This window comes from Sardina pilchardus, chromosome 12, assembly GCF_963854185.1.
Source record: "Sardina pilchardus chromosome 12, fSarPil1.1, whole genome shotgun sequence".
NCBI classification, from domain to species: Eukaryota; Metazoa; Chordata; class Actinopteri; order Clupeiformes; family Clupeidae; genus Sardina; species Sardina pilchardus.
The window spans coordinates 33,050,039-33,071,765 of record NC_085005.1 but is presented as its reverse complement, the minus strand read 5'-3'; the positions used below and the strand labels follow the sequence as shown (position 1 = coordinate 33,071,765).

The 21,727-nt window shown below is 44.4% G+C and overlaps 2 protein-coding genes across 4 annotated transcripts in view; both read left to right on the top strand.

The window, feature by feature from the left end:
- On the top strand, positions 1–3,698 carry LOC134097470 (uncharacterized). Its single transcript, XM_062550339.1, has 7 exons — positions 1–259; positions 373–795; positions 1,123–1,209; positions 1,516–1,553; positions 2,375–2,440; positions 2,680–2,748; positions 2,852–3,698. Exons 1-7 carry the CDS (start codon positions 1–3, stop codon positions 2,894–2,896), a joined length of 987 nt encoding a protein of 328 aa, XP_062406323.1. The 3' UTR covers positions 2,897–3,698.
- Positions 3,699–5,332: 1,634 nt separating this feature from the next.
- snx9b (sorting nexin 9b) overlaps positions 5,333–21,727 on the top strand; it is a 32,648-nt gene continuing 16,253 nt past the window's right edge. For 2 of the 3 annotated variants that reach the window (XM_062550388.1, XM_062550387.1), the window contains exons 1-4: positions 5,334–5,672; positions 10,814–10,900; positions 12,067–12,141; positions 16,650–16,769. In XM_062550388.1, coding sequence (XP_062406372.1) covers positions 5,661–5,672; positions 10,814–10,900; positions 12,067–12,141; positions 16,650–16,769 — 294 coding nt within the window. In that variant the 5' untranslated portion in view covers positions 5,334–5,660. Of the gene's footprint in view, positions 5,673–10,813; positions 10,901–12,066; positions 12,142–16,649; positions 16,770–21,727 lie in introns of all 3 variants that reach the window. The other variant, XM_062550386.1, reaches the window with a different exon arrangement.

Here is a 21,727-nt window from a genome sequence, read left to right as displayed (position 1 = left end):
ATGCTCTACTGCTCCCTGACCACCTATGGACCGTGTCAGAGTTCAAATGTTCTTACAAATGTTCGTCTGAGCTGGGTGGATGTGGGAGGAGCTGAACTGCAGAACACCAGCAGCCTCCAGACCAGTGGAGATCATCGCTGTAACATCACACTGACTGAGAAGCTCAGAGCTCCAGACCCCACTCCCACTCAGAGGAGATGCCAGCTGACTGCAGGAGGAAAAGTTCAGACTTATGTCTCCCACACAGTCAGCGTTCCAGGTCAGTGATTGTGTGCTTCTCTCATGTCAGACACATGGTGTGTTCTAGCATCAGATTCACTATAACCTCCAACTCCACATCCACCAGACTTCACTCTTCTTCCACCTTTGCAGTGAAACCAACTAGAACTCCAGTGGTGACGAGAGGACCTGCACCACCACGACCAGCAACTCCACCCAAAACACCACCACCACAACCAGCACCAACTCCACCCAAAACACCACCAACAACAACAACAACTCCACCAAAAACACCACCACCACCACAACCAGCAACTCCACAGCCTCCAGCAACTCCACCAAAAACACCACCACCACAACCAGCACCTCCACCCAAAACACCACCACCACGACCAGTACCTCCACCCAAAACACCACCACCACAACCAGTACCTCCACCCAAAACACCACCACCACAACCAGCTCCACCCAAAACACCACCACAACCAGCATCACCACCACCAGCAAGTCCTCAGCCATCAAATCCACCCAAAACAGCAAGCACTCCACCAACTCCAGGTTCTCCATCTGACATCAGTAAGTGTGGAATGGGACCCATCTGATCTTATATACAGCAGAATGGATACTGCATCAACCAATCAAGGCCCGGAGAGTGTTTGAGCACCAATGTAGTGTTGCTAACATTGGTGTTAGTCAAAACAGGGCTTACCCACCTGGCAGGCTACTGTTGATACAAAGATACACAACCATATTATATCGGGAAAATATAATGGCATCGAACATGATTCAACCAATCATAAGCAAAGACAGGAACTATCCGTTTAATAAAGTCTTTCATTTATCTTTTTAGAATGTATCTTACAATATTATACAACTTATCTCCCTCTGTCTCCCTTCCCTCAGTCTTGCTCGCTGTTCTCATCACTACTGGGCTGCTGGCTGTTGTGGCTGTTTGTGTTGCAGCACTTCTGGTGAAGAGGGCCAGAGCACGTGAGTGGCTGAGATCCATTTCATACATTATGTGCTCAGAAGGTGGGATACTGTTGCGCTCTTGATGAAATTATTTTTAGTCAGGTGCGTTAAACCAAAAGATATCAGGAAAAGGTAGTGAGGGTTCGCACTCTGTAAAAAATAGACAAAGTCTTTGCTGAGGAAACTCTTTTACTGGGTATACATTATGTGCTGACAGGATGTGATGTTACAGCTTATAACACTGAGACACAAATGGACACCTGATCATGTAGTTGATTGTTCTGTTTACCTGAGTATGCTGTTCTCATTTACATCAATGGGCAGGTGGAACCAGAGATGGAGGACGGACCCCGACAGGCACCGTGAGTCACGGACACATCACCAACTCCATCACATAGAACCCAACCCAGACACACACATCACCTGTCAACTCCATCACATACTGTAGAACCCAACCCAGACACATCACCTGTTACACTCAACCCAACCCACACACACACATCACCTGTCAACTCCATCACATAGAACCCAACCCAGACACACACTTCAGCTGTCTCCTCCATCACACTCAACCCAACCCAGACACACACATCACCTGTCTCCTCCATCACATAGAACCCAACCCAGACACACACATCACCTGTCACCTCCGTCACACTCAACCCAACCCACACACAGACATCACCTGTCTCCTCCATCACATAGAACCCAACCCACACACAAACACACCTGTCTCCTCTGTCACACTCAACCCAATCCAGACACACACTTCAGCTGTCTCCTCCATCGCACTCAACCCAACCCAGACACACACATCACCTGTCTCCTCCATCACACTCAGCCCAACCCACACACAAGACTGTAGAGTTCATCAGGAATGGCCCCCATGAGAGAGTGTTTCTCTAGTTCTAGAAGACTAAAGAGTACATGTATGTACTGTGTGTATCATCCTGTGTGTGTGTCATGGCTGTTTAGATGAGACCATGTAACCCTCTCACACACTCTCTCTCTGTGTGTATCATCCTGTGTGTGAGTGTGCTGTTTAAATGAGACCATGTAACCCTCTCACACACTGTCTCTCTCTCTGTGTGTGTATCATCCTGTGTGTGAGTGTCAGTGTATTCATGGCTGTTTAAATGAGACTATGTAAACCTCTCACACACTCTGATCTGTTCACACTCAGGGTGCAGGTGATGTCCTCTACTCCACTGTGAATAAATCAGCTGCTCCTGCCAAGTCTGCTGGTCATGTGAGTTTGTGATGACGTTAATCTCTAACTTTACACTTTAAATTCACACACGCTGATGGTCTGTGTAACATGTAGGATGTTTGCCACTGGAACCGTACTAATGCTCCCATGGATGAGGCTAATTTTCATCATTACTTAACTTTGAGATCCAAACATGTTTCCCAAACACTCCTGATTACAGATGAGAGCATTTAAAACATGCCTACAGTAGTTATCTCAAGCGTTGTGTGTCTCTACAGAAGATGTCCGGAAACGTAACATATGCTGAGGTTGCCCACCGTTCTAAAGCACACGCCCTCCCTCCTAACGTGAGTGTACAGTGTGGACTGAGTGAGTTACCTGTGGTCACAGGTGATATATTTCATATGTAATAACCCTGTAATAACTGCCCCACTTTGATCTGTGGTGCAGGCCGCAGACAGTGTGACCTACGCCACCGTCAACATCACCCATTAGGCCTAAAGCAAGAGGAGACACCAGGAAGAGGATCTCACAGTTATTGTGTTTTTGTAGTCACCATTCAAATGAAGTTTGTTTGTTCTTTTAGCAAAATATTAGTTAATATCTTCACTCTTGCACTTTCAGTTTCACTTTGGAGTGAGGATATTACTGCGCAGAGTCTAAGTGCTCCCAATGTTATGCCGCCACACATACAGTAGTTATCACTTTTAGCCTGCTTAGAAATGCACCACGTTTTATTTTGTCTCACCAATTTGCATATCTAAACTAGTAGAAAGGTCTCATGTTGACAAAAGTTTTTGCAACCAGCAGCACCCCTGTTTATACATGCAAATGATTGCTGTTTTTATGTGAATATGTTAAGTTGATTTAGATATCAGGGAGAGAACACAGATTCTTTGGTTCTTTCTCTGATCTCTTCTCTTCTATTCTGCTCTTGTCTTTGACTGGCTAGACTCTGCCCTGCCTACGCATCTCTTCTGGAGGAGGCCTGGCTCTCTCTGGTCCCTTTCTCTCTCCCTCTCTCTTTCTCCTCTCCTCTCTTTCTCTCTCTTTGAGGTTTGTTATTTTCTTTATGTTTGATGTATTGTTTTACCTGATGTGTTTAACGTCTAACTTGTTTTTATCACTCTTAATTATTTCAAGATTTTTTTTGTTATTTGGTTAAGTTTTCTTTGTTCTTTTGTTACAGTATATGCCTATCTGAATTGGTCTTACATTCGGCCCTTTAGTCTGATCATATTTTGTTTACTGTGGCACTTCTAAGGTCAATCTGACCTGTGATGCATTCAGTAAAATAAAGTTAAGTTCTTAATGGCATATTGTGGCCTCGGCCTCTTCTTATAAATTGTGTTTTGTAGTTTTAAAGGGCACTCCACTAAACATACTTACACACAGAAGTACAGGGAGAGTTTTAAAGTGCACTTCACTAAACATACTTATACAGAGAACTAAAGGGAGTTTTAAAGTGCACTTCACTAAACATACTTACACAGAGAAGTACGAGGGAAGATAATACCTTTATAGAAAAGAATGGACAACAGAAAAGAATGGACAAACTTCACTTGAGTCACAGTTAAAGCCAGCGTTACAGGAGTAGGCAGGTTTCTTCTCCAGAGGGCCAGAGAGCTGCACTGACTGGTTGAGGGGAAGGTGGGGGTGGGTGGAGAGACAGGATGTTACATCTCTAAATAGCGCTTGCGTCGTCCTTAACACAGACATCAGGTCACATGTCCATATCTTTACCCATCTACTGTAGCACCTCTGCACTAGGTCCTCTGCTATCAGATTTGACGCTTGTTAGATATGCAGGTGTTGCTTGCCATGATATGACACACATTGGGATTAGGTCACAGTAGTCTCACATGAAAGTCCCCCTCTGGAGCACAATAATAAACAAACTAAATATGCATCTTTTGCAACAAAGTATGAACTGATTTAATATCAAGGGAATGCACCGACAGCATTATGGCCATCACACACTCTCTCTCTCTCTCTCTCTCTCTCTCACACACACACACACACACACACACACTCTCTCTCTCTCTCTCTCTCTCTCTCTCTCACACACACACACACACACAAACACCCTGCTATATTCTTCACACACATGCATACAGAAGCACAGACTTCTGCTCTCTTGCACTGGCACCTGGCTCTACCATCTGACTCTGCTTCTGTATCCCCATCGAACACATCACTCGTACTGTATCCCCCTATCCAACGCTCCCATTAAATCCACACACTCACACGAAAACACATACTCATTCCTTCACTCTACAAACACCTTTTTACGTTTGGTAACATTACCATTTTTGCTCTTTCACAACAAATGATGAATTGATTTAAAACGTAAACACTGAGTTTGCACTTTGCCAAAGCTTGCGGCCCATGTATTCTAAATAAGTACCACTAGAGGGCGCCAAGTCAATAGGTTTTGCCAGGTCGCAGACAGACAGTCAACTTCTGGTAAGTGCCTCTTTGGTCAAAACAATTTAATTTGAGATTAACGACATTTTAATTTACTTTGATGTAATCGTAATTACGTTTACATTCATTGAGGTGCAAATTGTCATCAGCATTGTCTCTTCGACTGGCAATGTAGCCTAAATTAGCACACTGTAACTTTTTCTGTAATAGTCCGCAGTATTACGTTTTTGTTCCTAAAACAAGGAACAAAAACAGCCCAACTCTAATAGGCCTAATATAATATAATATTTTTTAGGCTAGGCCCTATAGAAAATTGGGCTAAAAAAAAATCAACTTAATTAGCTGTTCAAGGTGCCAGTCCACAAGCTACCAACCATATAGGCTATTATTATAAGTGATAGTATTGCTACTATTATTATGATTAGGCCTATGTGTTGTTATTATCTCGTTAACGTCTAGGCTACTATCTCGTCATAGCCTACTTTGTAGAGAGCCCATTTCCTTTCCGGGGTTGCGCTTCCAGTGCAGGAATAGGATAGCCAACATATTCGCGAAGCTGATTTCCCGAGAAGTCTGCTGGATCATCAAATGTGATAATTTGTGCGGGTTTTGTCTTCGCTTTTCCGTGAGCTGAACTAGCCTACTCTACTGACTCCGTTGTAGCGGGTCAAAGGGTAACACGTATTTAGTGATGTATTAAAATTAGTTCGGCGGCTCTCCCCTGTAGAACTGCCTTGTTTTCGTGCTGCAGCTGGATTAGGAAATGTCTGCTTGAAAAATTCCTGACCAAAAAAGGCACACAGTTTTGTAATGATTGATTAGAGAAACAACAATGGCATCGAAGGTAAGAACTCTTTAAAGTTAATTTTCCCTTTCCCTCAAATTCTTGCGATCTGTCCATTTTGAATTCTTGTAGATAGCCTGCTCTACCACCCAGAGCAGCCCAGCCGTGGGACTCGGGAAGTGAACTGGCTAGAAAGTAGCCTATCTTATGTTGAAGCGCCACTTCAGTAGGCTACATTGTTCGAATCAAACAAGTAGAGTTTGTGGAGTAATCTTTTAACATCAGTGGCAATTCTGTGGATAATATTACATCAGCGTACAAAGGCCTTGTTCAAACTTGGAAAATTTGTATCACTAAGTGTCTTGTGACATTTTACTAGCCTTCCAATGCGGGTAACGTCATCGCCAGGTATCATGGGAAATGTAGTTTCAACGTGTAGTGCTATTAGAAATGAAAGATAAACGTTGCTGTAGGCCTATCCTATAGTTTTCACATTTGAATTTGAATATTTGGTTTGGCTAAGTTGTATTATTAACCACAACTACAGCTCCAGTGGCAACACAGCGCGTAATGTCTGCCTTTTAGCTAAGGGCTAATTGACGGGACGCAGCCGACGTAGTAGGGGCGTGGGGGGAAATGCCTCAACTTTGCCATGCCATATCTTCTCATAGCGGGTTTTTCTCCTGGAAAAAAAGTTTAGCACCAGTAAGTAGTTATCCTACCAGAAGCAAACCGTCATTAAGTAACTGTTATATTCACACTTTGGAAATAGTGTATGGGTAGCCTATTGATTGTTCCCTAATCTAGGCAAGGGCATTTCTTTGACAGATATAATTAAATGCTTTCTACTAGTCGTGAGACAAGTAGGCTATTTGACAAAAACGTTCTTTCACAACCAACATCAGCAGCCCCCAACACAATCACACGCTTAATACACACACGCTCACACACACACTAGCCTAGTATTTGACAAAAACTTGCTTTCACAACCAACACCAGCAGCCCCCAGCACAATCACAAACACACACACACACACACACACACACACACACACACACACACACACTAAAAAGATGAGTGTCTTAACTCAGTCTATATTGAAAAGACACACACTGTTGTGAAAACTCACCAAACTCTGTGTGTGTGTGTGTGTGTGTGTGTGTGTGTGTGTGTGTGTGTGTGTGTGTGTGAGGAAGGAGGAGAGAGCGAGAGAGAGGGCAAGAGAGAGGGCGGGTATAAGGGGCTCTTTGTAGCATCCGCTTTTCCTCCTGAATCAGTGAGTTTCTTCATGCTCTGAGTTTAGTCGCCTCCTCAGCTCCCCGAGCTCCACACATAACGCACCACTCAGCGCTGAGCTCCAGCTCTGGATTTCTGTTATTCCACAGAGCACAGCTCTGCACAGCCTGTTATTCTACAGTACACTATAGCACAGCTCTGCTCACAGCCTGTTATTCTACACTATAGCACAGCTATGCTCACAGCCTGTTATTCTACACTATAGCACAGCCTGTTATTCTACACTATAGCACAGCTCTGCACAGCCTGTTATTCCACACTATAGCACAGCTCTGCTCACAGCCTGTTATTCTACACTATAGCACAGCCTGTTATTCTACACTATAGCACAGCTCTGCACAGCCTGTTATTCCACACTATAGCACAGCTCTGCTCACAGCCTGTTATTCTACACTATAGCACAGCCTGTTATTCTACACTATAGCACAGCTCTGCACAGCCTGTTATTCTACACTATAGCACAGCTCTGCTCACAGCCTGTTATTCTACACTATAGCACAGCCTGTTATTCTACACTATAGCACAGCTCTGCACACAGCCTGTTATTCTACACTATAGCACAGCTCTGCTCACAGCCTGTTATTCCACACTATAGCACAGCCTGTTATTCTACACTATAGCACAGCCTGTTATTCTACACTATAGCACAGCCTGTTATTCTACACTATAGCACAGCTCTGCACACAGCCTGTTATTCTACACTATAGCACAGCTCTGCTCACAGCCTGTTATTCCACACTATAGCACAGCCTGTTATTCTACACTATAGCACAGCCTGTTATTCTACACTATAGCACAGCTCTGCTCACAGCCTGTTATTCTACACTATAGCTCTGCTCACAGCCTGCTATTCTACACTATAAAGCACAGCCTGTTATTCCACACTATAGCACAGCTCTGCACAGCCTGTTATTCCACACTATATAGCACAGCCTGTTATTCTACACTATAGCACAGCCTGTTATTCCACACTATAAAGCACAGCCTGTTATTCCACACTATAGCACAGCTCTGCACAGCCTGTTATTCCACACTATAGCACAGCTCTGCACAGCCTGTTATTCCACACTATAGCACAGCTCTGCACAGCCTGTTATTCCACACTATAGCACATCTCTGCACAGCCTGTTATTCTACACTATAGCACAGCTATGCTCACAGCCTGTTATTCCACACTATAGCACAGCCTGTTATTCCACACTATATAGCACAGCCTGTTATTCCACACTATAAAGCACAGCCTGTTATTCCACACTATAGCACAGCTCTGCTTACAGCCTGTTATTCCACACTATAGCACAGCCTGTTATTCCACACTATAGCACAGCTCTGCACAGCCTGTTATTCTACACTATAGCACAGCTCTGCACAGCCTGTTATTCTACACTGTAGGGCACAGCCTGTTACTCAACGCCGTAAAGGGAAAAGGTAAACAGCCAATCGGACTTACAGTAGGGGGAAATAGTCTGATTAAAGGGTCCGTTAGTGATTCTAGGCAGTTTCTAACCTGTAAAATGCTTTATTTCACGTTCAGCGAATATCTCCTAAAAACCTGCGTTCGTACGCAGCACTGGCTCCATGATACGGAGATGGACAAGCGAGACTCCAAGCGGAGCAAACCTGTCAGCCTGTCATTGAATTGAGTTTGGGGAAATTGAAGAGAAGTTTTGGGAGGGTTTGGTTCAAATATCAACAAATGTATCAACAAATAATCAATACTGCTGATTACTTGATTTGGTTTATCCATGATGACATGCTGATGTCAGAGCTGAACGTTCAGCCCTCTGGGTTCAGTAGGGAACCAGTGGCAGAATAAAGATATGAAACAGGGTCATTCCACCTCAATTCAACGGATTTTAGAGAAAATTTCTGCTTGACCATCTCAGATTTGCTTCAAACTTTTACCATCTAAAGAGTAACCATTTAAACTAACTTAGCCAAAATATTAGATTGGTATACCTAATACATCCAGAGAAAAACATTTTTGAACATGGTACCCCCCTTCTGATTTTTGGCACATTGGCGCCCTCATCTAAATCTGCAGCAAAGTTCAGATGTCATTATCTCAAAAAGTTTTCAAGCTAAAGACTTCAAATTTTCTGTGAATAATGATTTCTACGTATAGATTCCACATATTCATTGGTAAGCCGTATGTGTTGACACTGACTGTGTTTCAATCTTGTGAAATCAGAAGAAAAATTGCAGATTTTTTTCACATTCCCACATTGGGTGCCCCATTACACAATTTACAAACAAAATGTTTGGCAAATGGTTATGTCTCTCTACAGAAATGTTTAAGCTGTTTTTGAAAAAGTAATTAAGAGGTGTCTTTATTGCTTTTTTGTTGGAAGTATTGTAACACAAAACTGAAAAATAATCAATTTGGATGATATTGTATCTCCCCATTACAGAGGTATGACAAGCTATACCAATGAATTGAGCACATCTCCAGAAAGAGTATGGAATGGGCTTTCAGACTGCGAAATTTCAAGATGGTATTATGGCTATGGTTATTGAAATGTTATTTTTTTAAATATTGGTCTACTACAGTATAACAGCACATTGCTGATATCACTAAATAGTGACATCTAGTGGCATTAAATAGTGGCAGCAGCAATTTATTTAGGAAATACAGGAAATATTTTATTAGTTCATCACCCAGCAAGTAAATGAAAAAATAAATGTTTAACAGAATAAGACATAAACATCTGATACTTAGGAATAAGACAAGGATTATGAAATCATGAAATAATAGTACAAAAACAACACTAATTGTTGTAATAGACCAACATTTAAAAAAATTTAATTTAAATAACTGCAGCCATAATACCATCTTGAAATTTCACAGTCTGAAAGCCCATTTCATACTCTTTCTGGAGATGTGTTCAATTCATTGGTATAGCTTGTCATACCTCTGTAATGGGGAGATACAATATCATCCAAATTGATTATTTTTCAGTTTTGTGTTACAATACTTCCAACAAAAAAGCAATATAGACACCTCTTAATTACTTTTTCAAAGACAGCTTAAACACTTCTGTAGAGAGACATAACCATTTGCCAAACATTTTGTTTATAAATTGTGTAATGGTGCACCCAATGTGGGGGTTTGAAAAAAATCTGCAATTTTTCTTCTGATTTCACAAGATTGAAACACAGTCAGTATCAACACATACGGCCTACGAATTAATATGTGGAACCTATACGTAGCAATCATTATTCACAGAAAATTTGAAGTCTTTAGCTTGAAAACTTTTTGAGATAATGACATCTGAACTTTGCTGCAGATTTAGATGAGGGCGCCAATGTGCCAAAAATCAGAAGGGGGGTACCATGTTCAAAAATGTTTTTCTCTGGATGTATTAGGTATACCAATCTAATGTTTTGGCTAAGTTCGTTTAAATGGTTACTCTTTAGGTGGTAAAATTTTGAAGGAAATCTGAGATGGTCAAGCAGAAGGCATTTGTTGAATTGAGGTGGAATGACCCAACAGCCCTTCCCTTTTATGAGTGAAGATGTGCAAAGGGGAAATATGCAGTTTAACTACTTGAGCTGCATGCAAATGTGAATGTTGATGAGCTACCAGCAAGCTGTTGCAAAATATACTTCAACTACTTGTGTAATTAGTACATTTTGTAGTTCACTACGTCACTGGCAAGGTGTGTGTCGTGTGTGTGTGTGTGTGTGTGTGTGTGTGTGTGTGTGATGTGTAATATTGTGTATACTGTTCCAGCTCAACCGGTTGTGCCTGTTCTGTTTCCCACGATGCAGCTGGTCAGCTGATCACGGGCACGTGCAGAAACCTGACATCACACCTGCTCATGCTAATGCTAACATGCTATCGTGACCGTACATTAACGTGTGTGTGTGTGTGTGTGTGTGTGTGTGTGTGTGTGTGTGTTCAGGCTCAGGTTTTGTATGACTTCACTGCTGAAGCAGGAAATAACGAACTGTCTGTGAGGGAGGGGGAGACCCTTACTGTCACCAACCAGGTGAGTCAATCACATGACACACACACACACACACACACACTCTCTCACTCTCACTCTGTCAACCAATCACCAATCACCAACTAGGTGAGTCAGTCACCTGACACTCACTCACTCACTCACTCACTCACACACACACACACACACACACACACACACACACACTCACTCACGCACTCACACACTTACTCACTCACACTTACTCACACACTCTCACAATCCTATTGTCTTTATTGACGTGATGAGATATTGTGTTGTCAAAGCATGCACACTAGAGAAATGAATAGTAAACAAAAAAACTATTATTGAAAAAACGGTAAGAACGGTACCATGAAATGTTTTATAGGTGTGTGTGTGTGTGTGTGTGTGTGTGTGTGTGTGTGTGTGTGTGTGTGTGTGTGTGTGTGTGTGTGTGTGTGTGCAGGCTGCATAGTGCAGTTGTTAGTGTATATTGCCTGCTGTTATACTGCATGAGATAATATAGTGAATATTCTCATTCTCCTCCTCTAAAAGAAATACTTTACTACGTTCCACTATTGTAATATAGACATGATATGTGACCCTGTAAAGCGGAACCAGTCGTTTCGGTAAAATTAATTAAATTAAGTTATTGTGCCCACGTGAACGGCCATAAACTAAGCTTTCCAACGATATGTATATCGAGGGTATTACACAAACTATCGCTAAGATAACAGCATCCAAAGTTGACATGGTTCTCCTGTCACGATATGCCAGAAAAGGAGAAATCACCTTTTTAAGCGGCGCGTGCACAACGGGAATGACAGCAAATGTGTTGAATCTTCGCCGGGTTTAACAGTCAAAACGTATGTTTTTCCGTGAAATGCGTTCACGATATGAAACTGTAGACTGTATACAGTCGAATTATGCGAAAACGTGAAATTCAACATTTTAACCCGGAAGTTTGTTATTGTTGATTTTCTCAAAATAACGTTGTGCGCAAAACGACTGATTTCGCTATGAATGGTCACATATATATATATATATATATATATATATATATATCATGTCTTTATTACATACATTACATATTTAGTGTGGATGTGTATTGGGAGGCACTCGCACATTTAATAAAAGTGTGTGTGTGTGTGTGTGTGTGTGTGTGTGTGTGTGTGTGTGTGTGTGTGTGTGTGTGTGTGTGTGTGTTGTAGAGCATTGGAGGAGGATGGATCGAAGTACAGAACTCCAAAGGAGAGGTGGGCCTGGTCCCAGAAGACTACATTGAGGTGAGGACACTAATGGTAAACGTACACACACACACACACAAACACACCTGAAGCATGTGTGTCTCCATTAATGAACTCAACAGTCTAGACTACTGTATCATTAAAACACATGGTGGCAAAGACGCAAAGACACACACACACACACACACACACACACACACACCTGTAGTCACTCATAATCTGAAATGGGGCAAGGGACAAGAGAAGGTGGTAGTTGGAAAGCACCCATTTTCCATTTAGGAAAAACACAACAGGATGCCTATTTAGGACTAATAGTAATGATAGTTGTGGTGTGTGTGTGTGTGTGTGTGTGTGTGTGTCTGTGTGTGTGTATTTTTCCTCGAGCACATACACCGGAAGGGCTGTTAAACAGTGTAGCAGTTTCTCTCTAAACATTGCTCAATCACACACACACACACACACACACAGACAGAGCCTGGGAAGCACGACACCTGGCTTTTCCCTGTGACCTGCCTGTAGTTCTCGCCCTGTTTCAGTTGGGTTCAGTTAGCTGTTGGCTACCTAAGCCTGGGTTCAGTTAGCTGTTGGCTACATACAGTAAGCCTGGGTTCAGTTGCTTTAGCCCCAGCGGTAGCTGTTCTTAGTTCCTCAGCTCCAGCTGTGTGTCTCTAGCCTCCTCTGTCCTTAGTTCCTTAGTTCCTCAGCTCCAGCTGTGTGTCTCTAGCCTCCTCTGTTAGTTCCTCAGCTCCAGCTGTGTGTCTCTAGCCTCCTCTGTTCTTAGTTCCTTAGTTCCTTAGCTCCAGCTGTGTGTCTCTAGCCTCCTCTGTTCTTAGTTCCTCAGCTCCAGCTGTGTGTCTCTAGCCTCCTCTGTTCTTAGTTCCTTAGTTCCTTAGTTCCAGCTGTGTGTCTCTAGCCTCCTCTGTTCTTAGTTCCTTAGTTCCTCAGCTCCAGCTGTGTGTCTCTAGCCTCCTCTGTCCTTAGTTCCTTAGTTCCAGCTGTGTGTCTCTAGCCTCCTCTGTTCTTAGTTCCTTAGTTCCTCAGCTCCAGCTGTGTCTCTAGCCTCCTCTGTCCTTAGTTCCTTAGTTCTTCAGCTCCAGCTGTGTGTCTCTAGCCTCCTCTGTCCTTAGTTCCTTAGTTCCTCAGCTCCAGCTGTGTGTCTCTAGCCTCCTCTGTTCTTAGTTCCTTAGTTCCTCAGCTCCAGCTGTATCTCTAGCCTCCTCTGTCCTTAGTTCCTTAGTTCTTCAGCTCCAGCTGTGTGTCTCTAGCCTCCTCTGTCCTTAGTTCCTTAGTTCCTCAGTTCCAGCTGTGTGTCTCTAGCCTCCTCTGTTCTTAGTTCCTCAGCTCCAGCTGTGTGTTCTTAGTTCCTCAGCTCCAGCTGTGTGTCTCTAGCCTCCTCTGTTCTTAGTTCCTCAGCTCCAGCTGTGTGTCTCTAGCCTCCTCTGTTCTTAGTTCCTTAGTTCCTCAGCTCCAGCTGTGTGTCTCTAGCCTCCTCTGTTAGTTCCTCAGCTCCAGCTGTGTGTCTCTAGCCTCCTCTGTTCTTAGTTCCTTAGTTCCTTAGCTCCAGCTGTGTGTCTCTAGCCTCCTCTGTTCTTAGTTCCTCAGCTCCAGCTGTGTGTCTCTAGCCTCCTCTGTTCTTAGTTCCTTAGTTCCTTAGTTCCAGCTGTGTGTCTCTAGCCTCCTCTGTTCTTAGTTCCTTAGTTCCTCAGCTCCAGCTGTGTGTCTCTAGCCTCCTCTGTCCTTAGTTCCTTAGTTCCAGCTGTGTGTCTCTAGCCTCCTCTGTTCTTAGTTCCTTAGTTCCTCAGCTCCAGCTGTGTCTCTAGCCTCCTCTGTCCTTAGTTCCTTAGTTCTTCAGCTCCAGCTGTGTGTCTCTAGCCTCCTCTGTCCTTAGTTCCTTAGTTCCTCAGCTCCAGCTGTGTGTCTCTAGCCTCCTCTGTTCTTAGTTCCTTAGTTCCTCAGCTCCAGCTGTATCTCTAGCCTCCTCTGTCCTTAGTTCCTTAGTTCTTCAGCTCCAGCTGTGTGTCTCTAGCCTCCTCTGTCCTTAGTTCCTTAGTTCCTCAGTTCCAGCTGTGTGTCTCTAGCCTCCTCTGTTCTTAGTTCCTCAGCTCCAGCTGTGTGTTCTTAGTTCCTCAGCTCCAGCTGTGTGTCTCTAGCCTCCTCTGTTCTTAGTTCCTCAGCTCCAGCTGTGTGTCTCTAGCCTCCTCAGTTAGTTCCTCAGCTCCAGCTGTGTGTCTCTAGCCTCCTCTGTCCTTAGTTCCTTAGTTCCTCAGCTCCAGCTGTGTGTCTCTAGCCTCCTCTGTTCTTAGTTCCTTAGTTCCTCAGCTCCAGCTGTATCTCTAGCCTCCTCTGTCCTTAGTTCCTTAGTTCTTCAGCTCCAGCTGTGTGTCTCTAGCCTCCTCTGTCCTTAGTTCCTTAGTTCCTCAGTTCCAGCTGTGTGTCTCTAGCCTCCTCTGTTCTTAGTTCCTCAGCTCCAGCTGTGTGTTCTTAGTTCCTCAGCTCCAGCTGTGTGTCTCTAGCCTCCTCTGTTCTTAGTTCCTCAGCTCCAGCTGTGTGTCTCTAGCCTCCTCTGTCCTTAGTTCCTTAGTTCCTTAGTTCCAGCTGTGTGTCTCTAGCCTCCTCTGTCCTTAGTTCCTTAGTTCCTTAGTTCCAGCTGTGTGTCTCTAGCCTCCTCTGTCCTTAGTTCCTTAGTTCCTTAGTTCCAGCTGTGTGTCTCTAGCCTCCTCTGTCCTTAGTTCCTTAGTTCCTCAGCTCCAGCTGTGTGTCTCTAGCCTCCTCTGTCCTTAGTTCCTTAGTTCCTCAGCTCCAGCTGTGTGTCTCTAGCCTCCTCAGTTAGTTCCTCAGTTCCAGCTGTGTGTCTCTAGCCTCCTCTGTTAGTTCCTCAGCTCCAGCTGTGTGTCTCTAGCCTCCTCTGTCCTTAGTTCCTTAGTTCCTTAGTTCCAGCTGTGTGTCTCTAGCCTCCTCTGTCCTTAGTTCCTTAGTTCCTTAGTTCCAGCTGTGTGTCTCTAGCCTCCTCTGTCCTTAGTTCCTTAGTTCCTTAGTTCCAGCTGTGTGTCTCTAGCCTCCTCTGTTCTTAGTTCCTTAGTTCCAGCTGTGTGTCTCTAGCCTCCTCTGGTATGTCTGTGGTTCTCTAGCTCCAGCTGATGTTGATGATTAGATTGGTGAGTTTACATTCCTCCAGACCTGTGGGGTGTCCTACGAAGCAAGTTAGACAAATCTAGGTTATCTAGACATATCAAGGCTGCACAAAGCCTCAACTCGGGTATTAAGTTAAGTGATCCTACGACAGCAGGTATGTGATAAATTTGTCAAACTAGGCTTTCAGCTCAGATCTGTGCGCGCTCTCGTGGTTGGGGTGATTTTGACCAATCGGGAAACGTGGAGACGCACAAGACAGCCTAGGTTTAAAAACGATTACTTCCGCATTTATGAGCGGTAGCGAAATCTAGGGTTGTCTTTTTTAGTGTCTAACCTATAACATCAAAAAGTCGATGGTCATCAGATATTGTATGGCATGCATGTCCACAGTAGTGACATATTTGCACGCACAACATGCTTAAAAGCGCCTTCGAGATTCAAAATGTTTGCAGAGGCGGGGCCGAACCTGTTCAAAGTATGACAGATTAGCACACGTGAGATAACTTCGTTGTTCAAGATAATGGATTGGTTAGAATTGGTCAGAGGGCGGTGATATTTCACGATTTGAGCTATAACTAAGCACATAACCCGCTCCCGAGCGGGTTTGGTTGCGAGCATAAGATACCATGGTGATACAGCGACGCTAAAACAAATCCACTTTCGTATGACAGCATACCCTGGTTTTGAGCGCAACATACCTCGCTAAGCCACTAATCGAGCTTCGTAGGACACCCCACTGGCTGACGGGGCTCATTAGTCTCTAGACTGCAGACCCTCTAAACACATCGTTCTCATTCAGCGTTTACATGTCCATGCGCATAGTAAAGCATTCAGCATTCACTGATTGAGCCTCTTTTTGCTGTCTTCCTTTATATCTCTCTTTGTTTATTTCTCTCTCTCTCTGTCTCTCTACCCCCCCCTCCCTCTTTCCCCCCCCCTCTCTCTCTCTATCCCTCTCTCTCCCATCTTTCCCTCTCTCTCTCTCTCTCTCTCTCTCTCTCTCTTTCCCTCTCTCTCCCCCACTATCTCTCTCTATCCCTCTCTCTCTATCCCTCTCTCTCTATCCCTCTCTCTCTCTCTCTCTCTCTCTCTCCCTCCCTCCCTCCCTCTCTCTCCCCCTCTCTCTCTCTCTATCCCTCTCTCTCCCCTCCCTCTCTCTCCCCTCTCTCTCTCTCTCCATCCCTCTTTCCCTCTCTCTCTCTCTATCCCTCTCTCCCTCTTTCCCCCTCTCTCTCTCTCTCTCTCTCTCTCTCTCTCCCTCTCTCTCTCTCTCTCTCTCTCTATCCCTCCCCCCCTCTCTCTCTCTCTATCCCTCTCTCCCTCTTTCCCCCTCTCCCTCTCGCTCCCTCTCTCTCTCTCTCTCTCCCTCTCTCTCTCTCTCTCTCTCTCTCTCTCTCTATCCCTCTCTCCTATAGATCGGTAGGGCAGGAGGAGGACCAGCAGCAGCACCAGCAGCACCAGCAGCAGCAGCACTGGACCTGTCCTTCTTCGACTCACAGCCCGCCGCAGCCACCAGCACAGCCACACACAGCCAGGTGAGACACACACACACACACACACACACACACACACACACACACACACAGCCACCAGCACAGCCACACACAGCCAGGTGAGACACACACACACACACACACACACACACACACACACACACAGCCACCAGCACAACCACACACAGCCAGGTGAGACACACACACACACACACACACACACACACACACACACAGCCACCAGCACAGCCACACACAGTCAGGTGAGACACACACACACACACACACACACAAACACACAGCCACCAGCACAACCACACACAGCCAGGTGAGACACACACACACACACACACACACACACACACACACACACACACACACACACACACACACACACACACACACACACACACACACACACACACACACACAGCCACCAGCACAGCCACACACAGCCAGGTGAGACACACACACACACACACACACACACACACACACACACACACACACACAGCCACCAGCACAGCCACACACAGCCAGGTGAGACACACACACACACACAACCACACACAGTCAGGTGAGATACACACACACACACACACACACAGCCACCAGCACAACCACACACAGCCAGGTGAGACACACACACACACACACACACACACACACACACACACTGCCACCAGCACAACCACACACAGTCAGGTGAGATACACACACACACACACAGCCAGGTGAGTGTCAGGTGACTGCACGTCACAGCTAGGCTTACCGTCTGAACTTCGGCTCTATATATTAATTAACATCAATACGAAAATAGAAAGCCTTTGACATCTGCATGTAAGCATCCCAAGTAGCGCACACAGGCATAGGCTACATAATTGTGATTATACAGCATAAGATTGTTGTCCCGTTTTAATGTTTGTTGGAAGATAACATTTTAGGCTTCGACTAGCTTAGTCCTACTAACTGTGCTCTCACAAGTAGCAAAGAACTGGCATTAACGATGTGAGAGCACAGTGTGCTGCGTGTGCAATAATGTTCCGAACAACCACACACAGCCAGGTGATCTGGTGTGATCATGTGATCTGGTGTGATCAGGTGATCTGGTGTGATCTGGTGTGATCTGGTGTGTGGTGATCTGGGGTGTGTTGCTGGACTTGGCAGGAGTTGGAAAGTGTGCTTTTGCAGTTGACGTAATATGTGAAAAGAAGAGAGTGGGTAGATGGATTCCTCCTCACGGTGCCTTGCAACACACACACACACACACACACACACACATACACACACACACACACACACACACACACACACACACACACACACACACACACACACACACACACACATACACACACACACACACACACCAGCGATCTGAACGCTCTTGGGGAAGCTGATGTGTAACTGCAGAGTTTCTCTCAGCGACCCAGCTGCCCTGACGGCCTTTGGCAACACACACACACACACACACACACACACACACACACCCTTCCTGGGTGGGTAGCCTCCGCTTCAGATAGTAACACTCATTTGTGCAAGTACTGATAGACGTATGGAAATACAGGCACACTGAACCAAACAGTAGGGCTAACAGTGAAAGACATGTACGCTAAACCAAACATCTATGCTAGCAGCTAAAGTGTAAGTATAATGTAATGTAATGAAACAGTTTAAATTAAGATAATTAAACAATAAAACAATTACATGTAATGTAACAGTGAAAGACAGAAACACTAAACCAAACAGCTATGCTAACAGTGAAAGACAGAAACACTACATCAAACAGCTATGCTAACAGTGAACAGTGTCCCTATCTGACATATTAAATCAAGCTCTGCGGTAGGTTCATTATGAAGGCTTGCCAGAAAGGGCAGAAACCAACAGCATTACTTTCTCACCATGTGTGTATTACATATTACCTTTCACTGACCTTTCATGTGCATGTTCTGTAGATGTTCTAGTGGTGCATGTTCTCTAGTTGTTCTAGTTGTGCATGTTCTCTAGTTCTAGTGGTCCATGTTCTCTAGTTGTGTAGTTGTACATGTTCTCTAGTTGTTCTAGTTGTAGATGTTCTCTAGTTGTGTAGTTGTACATGTTCTCTAGTTGTGCTTGTTCTCTAGTTGTTCTAGTGGTCCATGTTCTCTAGTTGTGTAGTTGCACGGGTTATCTAGTTGTTCTAGTGGGTGGTGCATGTTCTCTAGTTGTGTAGTTGTTCCAGTTGTACATGTTCTCTAGTTGTGTAGTTGTTCCAGTTGTACATGTTCTCTAGTTGTGTAGTTGTTCCAGTTGTACATGTTCTCTAGTTGTGTAGTTGTTCCAGTTGTACATGTTCTCTAGTTGTTCTAGTTGTAGATGTTCTCTAGTTGTTCTAGTTGTAGATGTTCTCTAGTTGTTCCAGTTGTACGTGTTCTCTAGTTGTTCTAGTTGTACGTGTTCTCTAGTTGTTCTAGTTGTACATGTTCTCTAGTTGTAGATGTTCTCTAGTTGTTCCAGTTGTACATGTTCTCTAGTTGTAGATGTTTCTAGATGTTCTAGTTGTAGATGTTCTCTATTTGTGTAGTTGTTCTAGTTGTAGATGTTCTCTAGATGTTCTTGTTGTAGATGTTCTCTATTTGTGTAGTTGTTCTAGTTGTAGATGTTCTCTAGATGTTCCGGTGGTACATGTTCTCTAGTTCTCTGTTCCGCACCACTGGTCTCTCTTCTTTGTGGCTTTTCTCTTCCTGCTCTGCTTCTACCTCTTCCTCTCTTTGGGTTTCATATCTGTCACTTTGCTTTCTTTCTTTCTTTCTTTCTGTTGTTCGTTCTTTCTGTTTTTCTCTCTTCCTGATACACGGGACTGGCAACATGTCCCAGCTCTCAGCTCTCAGCACTGGTAGTATGCCCCTATTTAGGGCCAACAAGCTGGAATAACATCATTGCTTTCAATATGTGCGAACAATTTACTAAATATTCAGCCTGTTTACTAAGACAACAGTTGTGAAGATATGTAACTGACTTAATTCGCTTTCAAAATTCTTGGATGTGTCGGTCCAACGTATACATTGAGGTTTGACTGCCCAGCACCCTGGGGCCGAGCACAAGTGCTGTTATTGCCTGAGATTAGTCTGTCCTGTCAGTAGATTCCTTCACTGGGGCCCAGCACTAGTGCTGTTATTGCCTGAGATTAGTCTGTCCTGTAAGTAGACTCCTTCACTGTAAATAGTTTTTGCAGTGTTTGATGTGTCTCCTCTTGACCTCGGAAGGATTTACACTTCTCTGGAGAGAGAGCAGACTGACTCCGCACCCGTGGACGAGTTTGTGTCCTGCTCTACAGATGAACACTGTTTCTTCAGAGAGAGTGTGTGTGTGTGATTGCGCTGTTTAAGACCGCAGAAAGCAGAAGTTATGCTTGTGCTTTGGCAGAGGAGTTTGATGGAGTCAGTACTTGTTGTGCTTCCGTTGCAGAAGTCTGAACCAAAATAGAAAGAGAAGATGCTGATTCTGCAGCTATGTTTGCTTGAGTGTGGGCCAAGGTAGGCCAGATAACACTGCATTGTGATCGGCCGGCAGGAGAGGTTCTGTGGCATATTGCCAGATAAGGTTGGATCTTTGGAATATCGTATAGGATAAAGAAAACCAACATGACTTTGTGCTACATGCTCACTGACATTTAGTCGCTCATCACTTGTGACACGCAGATTATGTGCTGTTGTAGAAAGGGTCAGGGAAGATGAGCAAAGCTGGATGCTGGCCTAGGGGTTTCATCAGGTCCCTTTCCACAGGTGTATAAAATCAAGCAAGAATGAATGCAGACTGCTTCTTTCTGATCAATACACCTGTGGAAAGGTACATGATGAAACCCATAAATTGTGGAATAGCTGGAGTAGATGGGTGTAGCAGAAGCTCGGTTTTGCAGATATTGAGTTGAGGGTGTAGATATTTCATCCAGACTGAAATATCCCTGAGGCACACAGAAGTCTGTCACCAGGTGGGAAAGATGGATAGAGTTGAGTATCGTCTGCACAGCCACGATAGGAGAATGATTTCACCTGAGGAAGTCAATGATGAATAGAAGTGGACCAAGTACTGATACCTGCGGTACACCTCGGGTGAAGTCATGGGACTTTGGCCCAATCCCAAAGGTCCGGACTCACAGACTTTGGTGTTTGATGTGCATTCTCACGAAATTCGTAAGGGCTTAGGGCTGTCCCAATGTCGAATTTCAACGGGTGTGAGGGTTTGAGTATACACTAACGTGCCCTTTCCATGAGTCTGCATCGGTGCAGACTTCACTTACTCACAGTTCAAGACGTTCACCGCAGAGACCATAGGAAAATCTGGACATTACAAAGGTAAACAACAGCACGACACACGTGCATGGTGCAAATGTCAGCAACGTATTTGTTATTAAACATCGCCAAGGTACATGTGATCTCTGTAAGTGCTGTCCCAATCCCAAATACCTATCTGAGCCCATGTGGCCTCACTCACTTTGTACCTGAGATCAATTACTGTAGGTCTGTGAGTCCTAAGTCCTCAGGGCACTTTGGGATTCAGCCCATGATATTGTACCTGTCTTTGCCAAGGCACACTGAATAAAGGTCCTTTGAGGTAGGATGCAAACCAATCCAGAGATTTCCCAGAAATGCCCCGCTCAGATAATGGAGAAGAGAATGTCATGGCTCACAATGTCAAAAGTTGCAGATAAATCAAACTGATGAGTGAGTGCAGGCTTACGCCACTCTCAATACTTCAGTCACAGATAGAACAGCAGTTTTGGTAGAATGTTCAACGCTCTTGAAACCAGACTCCATAATATTTAGCGGGCTATTCTGAGATAGGAAATAAGAAACTTCCTTGAACACCACTTTCTCAAGAACATTCAACCATGTTCCCGGAACCTTCGAACCATGTTTCCGGAACCTTTGAACCGTGTTCTGGAACCTTTGAACCGTGTTCCCAGACTTCCAAGGTGGAAGACGCATCCCTCCATCCTTTGCCTTGCTGGAGGACGTCGG

Coding starts and splice junctions, on each gene's coding strand:
- LOC134097470 (XM_062550339.1), top strand. CDS start 1: ATGCTCTACTGCTCCCTGACCACCTATGGACCGTGTCAGAGTTCAAAT. Junction 260..372: donor CCACACAGTCAGCGTTCCAG/GTCAGTGATTGT, acceptor CCACCTTTGCAG/TGAAACCAACTAGAACTCCA. Junction 2,749..2,851: donor CACACGCCCTCCCTCCTAAC/GTGAGTGTACAG, acceptor TCTGTGGTGCAG/GCCGCAGACAGTGTGACCTA.